The 5,845-nt window shown below is 44.3% G+C and overlaps 1 protein-coding gene across 1 annotated transcript in view; it reads right to left on the reverse strand.

Annotated features, from left to right (window-relative positions):
- The window catches only part of GALR1 (galanin receptor 1), an 11,955-nt gene extending 6,320 nt beyond the window's left edge, over nucleotides 1-5,635 (reverse strand). Inside the window, exon 1 of the mRNA XM_057366597.1 lies at nucleotides 4,906-5,635. Coding sequence (XP_057222580.1) covers nucleotides 4,906-5,610 — 705 coding nt within the window. The 5' untranslated portion in view covers nucleotides 5,611-5,635. The remainder of the gene's footprint in view (nucleotides 1-4,905) is intronic.
- Nucleotides 5,636-5,845: the final 210 nt, after the last annotated feature.

Genomic DNA, 5,845 nt, shown 5'->3' on the forward strand with positions numbered 1-5,845 from the left:
TCCTCTCCTCTCCTCTCCTCTCCTCTCCTCTCCTCCTTTTCTCCAATAAATAATCAAATGTTCCTCTAACAGCCCAAATTAACAATAATTCTACAGTGTGCCTCTTAATTTGTCTCAGGATATTTCTCTTAAGAAATAATTTCAAAATATTCACTAATACATTTGCATGTGCATTTTAAACCCATGGAATGAAATACATAGCTGCTGAAAGATAGATCCCAACCTGGTTGCAAAGGTTGTAACATTTTCAACTCCAGCTTCCACRTACCTGTTGCTTAGAGATCAGCTTCTCTGTTTCCTGGAGATGAAGGTGGGGTGCTGTGGTTAAGAAAATTATGTTGTTGTGTAAGAGTATAAGGAGGYTTGTAAGATGTACTTCTGCTCCTGTCTGACCATGACTACCATGCATGACATTTGGGAGGCCCTTGGTTTTGCTGGCGGGCTATCCTCTTTTTTCCTTATTTYCTTTCTGTTTTCTTTTCTTTTCTCTTTTGTAAACATTTCTTTCTGATTCTTTGTCCTGATTGCTTCAGAAACAACATTCAACATGGTTTGAGAGCCCCAACTGAGGACTTTGAACAAATCAAGTTGAGAAATATTTTTCCATATGGAAGTGAAGAAAATAGTTTAAACCATCTGTKCTTATTCACAGAAGTCTACCAAACATTGTGGAAGTTTGAAGTCTACATTGTTAAAAATTGTGTTTGCTGTCTGGCATCCCACTGACTACACTCTTGTGATCAACCACTGAAAATCCTGCAGAAAGAGAGCCTGCACACAGTAAATAATGAACTACATGTTTAACAGATAAGGTAAGCATTACGTTCTGAACCATCTTTGTAGTATAAACCTGATTTAAATTCAAGTGCCATTGCCTGCAATCCATGTTTTAAAGTAATGCTGTTACTTCTATTGTCACAAGACATTCTTCTCCCTCTTTCAATTAGGAGTGTGTGACTAATGTGTTATACCTTCTATTTTTCCTTTTCTGTGCAGTTTAATAAAGTTTTYCCCTTGCTGCTCCGCAAAATTTAAGATATCCAAAGCCAGATAAYGTTACATTTTGTGTTGAGGCTCTTACTTTTTATAGCTTAGTTTTAAACAAGTCTGTAAATCATACATTACATGAATTCAGAATGTTCAGGATGATAGATAATGATGAAAACATTCTTAAGGCAAGACATATTTGTTTTAAAGAAAGCTTTTAACATTAYGCWTCTATAAAAGGAAATGTTTGCTAAYAATTATAGGTGTCCAACCTAAARCTTTGATTGAAAGAGGCCTGACTTTCAAGGACTGAATCCTTGAAAAACTGAGGTACCCAAAATTGGTTGTAACATTGCACAACCCTGGCAGATGGCAACTGTTAGAAGCTGTCTGGGAATCATTTATCACTTTACCCTTTAAGAACACATTAGTGAGCAAATGTTGTAGCAGTTTTACCAGACACATAGAAAACATCAGTGTTACAAAAATACAGCAATTGGAATGATAAGCAATAAAAAAGTCAGAACTCAAGGTATCTCTAAGCATGCAGTGCTTGACTCAACTGATCACTACGTAATCACTGCTCCTCCCTCTGAAGCAGTAAGCTTCTTTCAAGAATTGTTCTGTGAGGCAATGAAAGCTGGTTTCCTRTGGATTTGTGACTTCTTGAGTGTATTCCCAAAAAGATGTGTCTTCTCCATAAGCTGATGTTATGTAAGACCTCTTCCTTATGACTTGTCTGGTGTTTAAGAGTTGAGGGCAAACTGACTCCTTAGAGGATAATGGAGACTCTTCACCTTCTTCATGGTCTGCTGTTTTCACAAAATTAGGGAAGTACCACTCCTTCTGATATTTTCACTCCTGTATCAAAAATTTGGATCAAACTGAACTAAAGTTATTTGTGGAAGAGACAAAAGAGGTCGCTGTACACATGAGACACAGGGCATGATCTCAAAAATCTCTGTCTGAAGACCATAYCATGTGAGATATTTTGGAATGACACTGCTTCCAAATAGCTGGCAGTACTTCAGCACTCCTGTACATTTTAACAGCATTGTTATCCATTTGGAAAATACAAATCTCTGCTAATACAATATAAAAGTGAGTGAAAGAGAAAGAACTTGACTCCCTATTAGAGTGCCTAAAAAATGAGACTTTTGAAATTGAACGTTCAATTGCAATTTGTTTATGAAAGAAACAGAACTGCCTTAAAGGAGTCTGGAAAAGGCAATTTATTCAAATAGAGAAATGAGTCTCCTTTGTCTTAATTTACTGTATAAGAAGATTGCATTATTTCTCTGATCCACAGTTCATGAAAACCAGTGAGGTCCATAAGAAACTAATTCAGAGACTAATGTCTCCTTTGAAGACAGGCTGAGGGAGTTTGGGTTGCTCAGCCTGGGAAGAGAAGCCTCTGGGAGACCTTAGACCACTCTCCCAGCWCATAAAGAGGGCCTGTGAGAGAGCTGGACTCCGCACAATTGAATGACAGGACAAGGGGTCACAGCTTGAAGCTGAAGCAGGRTAGGTTTAGRCTGGATATTASGAAGGAATTCATTACTGTGAGGTTGGTGAGGTGCTAGAACAGGTTGCCCAGACAAGCCCTATCCCTGAAACTGTTCAAGACCGGGGGTCCTGGACAGCCWGGTTTAGTGGGAGGTGTCCCTGCCCATGGCAGGGAGGCTGGAACTAGATGATCTTTAAGGTCCCTTCCTATCCAAACCCTTCCCTGATTCTGTGATATTTGTAGTATTTCTGAGGCTTTCACGCACCAGCAATCCATAATCCTTCGTGCATTCAAAAGCCAAAATACTTCTTGTACTTCAGAAGCCAGAAAACTTCTTGTAAAATATTTTAGTGAAATAAATAAAAGCTGTCAGTGACAATATGTTTAAGATCCACCAGAATAGCAATGGCTTTGAGAAACCTAAAACTTCATCTCTGATTTTCWACTACTATCATCCTTCATTTCTCCCCGTCTGCCCTAGGTCCCAAAATATTACAGTTGGAAATTTGTCAGTGGCTCCTAATGAGGGTAGGAATGAGTCTTTAGCTGTGGTTTACAAATACCCTCAACAGCTTTGCACRAATCATGGCATTTTTCAGTTTCATTGACACTGATGGGAACACTAGCTACCCCCAGGTACCTTCTAAAATTTATCCCTTCAGGTCASATCCTCCATCCTGAAAGCAAGGCAAGCAGGATCATACATACAGCATCAAAACATATCCCAAAGCCAGGGTGAGATCCTGGCTTCAGTTTAAGCACATGATTTTATTGTAACTCCAAGTGACCTTGATTTTACAAACTTGTTCTTGGGCATATTTTTCACATAGAGTTGCTTTTTTTGGCTTGGGTTTTTTTGTTGTTTTTTTTTTTTTAGAACTGCATATTCATGCTAATATTGAGAGATCTACTTCTGTAGTCGTGCTCTGGTATGTTTTATTTACTACTTGTATATTTTGGTTAAGCATATTTGCTTTTTTACTGCCTATACTGTGCAGTGCTAATTCTGAAAGACTTCTTTTTAGTCTTCTCTCATATAATTAGACTTTGAAGGCCAGTACTTTATGCTGAAACTGAAGGTGCCTTGGCTTTGAAAAAGAAAAGAATTAGTAGCTGAAAGCTCCCTCTGCACACATTCCGTAATGTGTAATGTGTAATGCTTTTCTTAAACTGAAGATGGGTTGCTACAGCTCAGTCATATTAGCCACAGTAGAAAAAATGCCAGAGTATTCATTCAGGGAAAGCAGGATTCATTCTATGTATAAAAACATTCATTTCTTCATTTGCCAGGCTGAATCTGTTCCCCTAAGAACAGTCATTTAGAAATGTTGTCCTTTGTGTTCTGCATGCCTTGGTTTTATCTGAGTTGGATGACATTATCAACTCAATTTGCACATCACAATTAAGCTGATGTAATATATGCATAAAACTGAGCAGAATATAAAATTACTTGCTCAAATTACATATTTCAGGTACATCCACTGAACTTGCCAGTTGAGGAACTGACTACTCAACATTTAAGCAGTTCTTATTTGCAAAAGCAGTCCTATTCTCTCAAATCACCGCCTAAGGAGAAATCCTGCAACTGAAGGCTTCTGGCACAGAAACAGGAGGATCTCTGCCTAACTCAGCAGGTAGCAACTGGTGCTCCAGACCCTGTTCAGCAGCCAGAGAGGATTGTACGCTGAAGGCTGTGGCTGTTACTCACAGAAAAATGTGACACTTGGCTTAAGCAGAGAAGTCCCTAATTACCCATATTCAGACACCCTTACTTACTGCTTTTTCCTGCCTCGGTCCTCATGCCTGCTCCCTAGAACTACCTGCCTTTGCTGAAGTCAGAGGTAAATGCCTCATCAACTTCAACTGGGGCRAGACATCACACGACAGGGACAAGGCAGCGTGATGCACATTTTACTCTTAACAGATAACCAAGATCAGACTAAACAGGTTATTGTGTCATTTTGAAGTGCACTGCACATTTTAAAGAAGCACAATGCTTCATCTGAAGCCTGAACATCTTGTTACTTTGTTGCACTTTATTGACTCCAACTCCTCAAACAGCACTGCGAGAATTAAAAGAATGATGGTGGCAGAGAGAGCAGCAGAGCTCTGGGGCTACTTAGCGTTCTGCCACAAGGAAATCTGACAGGGAGACCCCAATAATTGCCAGAAACCCACTCACCCCATGCAATCTCTGCTCTGATCTGTCTACGCTACTGCATATATATTGTCCCCCTTCCGACACCCCTCAGCTATAAAACCTGCCCTCTCCCCTTCCGGCACAAACTCAGCCCTTCTCCTTTTTCTCCCAGCAGTGCCAAGTCCCTCCACATGCCCAGAAATGGCTCTGCAGCTCATGGACACCTTTTCCACCACTGTGTCCCCACCCCACCCTTTTCCATTTTCCCCACCTTGGCATAACAGAAGGAGATGAGCAGCAGTGGGAGCAGATATCCGAAGACAAACGTGCAAACCACGTAGACCTTCTTGTGGCGTGGGTTGGGCCAGAGCTCCCAGCAGAAGGTCTGGTTGGTGGTCTCACGGTGGAAGATGCGCTGGTGGTGAGCCACAGGCGAGGCCATGGCGAAGGAGAGCGCCCAGATGAGCCCCACACCCAGCATGGCGTTACGGGGAACACGCAGGGCTGAGGAGCGCCGCGAGTGCACGATGGCCACGTACCGRTCCACAGACATGGCCGAGAGAGTGAAGATGCTCACCAGCATGGAGATGGTGAAAAAGTAGTGGATGAACTTGCAGATGAAGGCGCCCAGCACCCAGGTGGGGAGCACGTAGACCGTGGACTGGAAGGGGATGCAGAAGAGCAGGTAGGCCAGGTCGGCGATGCTCAGGTTGAGGATGAAGATGTTGGTGGTGCTTCGGCGCTTGCCCGGTTTGCTCCTCGCCAGCACCGTGATCACCAGGGTGTTGCCCAACACGCCCAGAGCGAAGATCAAACCGAAGACGATCAAGGTGATGAAGTTCTCGATGCCGATGCCGAAGAGGGGCTTCCCCTCGGCTTCCGGCAGCCCGGAGAGGTTGAAGTCCCCGCGGGACGGCTCTGCCGCGGCTCGGGACAGGTTGAGGGGCGCCGCCGCCGCGGGSTCCCCGGGCTCCATCCTTCCCCTTGTGCGCCGGGCCAAGTTTCCGCTGGCGRAACGCGGAGCCGCCGCTTCCCGGCACCGCGAACCGCGGCGAGCCCGGGGCGGCCCCAGCAGCGCCGGGGGGCGGCGGGGAGGGGAGGGCGGAGGTGGCGCCGCGCTGGGCGCAGTTTGCGCCGGCGGGAGCGGAGCGGGCGCGGCAGCCCCACCACCCCCCGCAGCAGCGCTCCGCCCGCCCGCCTCGGCCGCGGGG

Source organism: Malurus melanocephalus, unplaced genomic scaffold, assembly GCF_030028575.1.
Source record: "Malurus melanocephalus ecotype Western Australia unplaced genomic scaffold, MMel_1.1 scaffold_69, whole genome shotgun sequence".
Lineage (NCBI taxonomy): Eukaryota > Metazoa > Chordata > Aves > Passeriformes > Maluridae > Malurus > Malurus melanocephalus.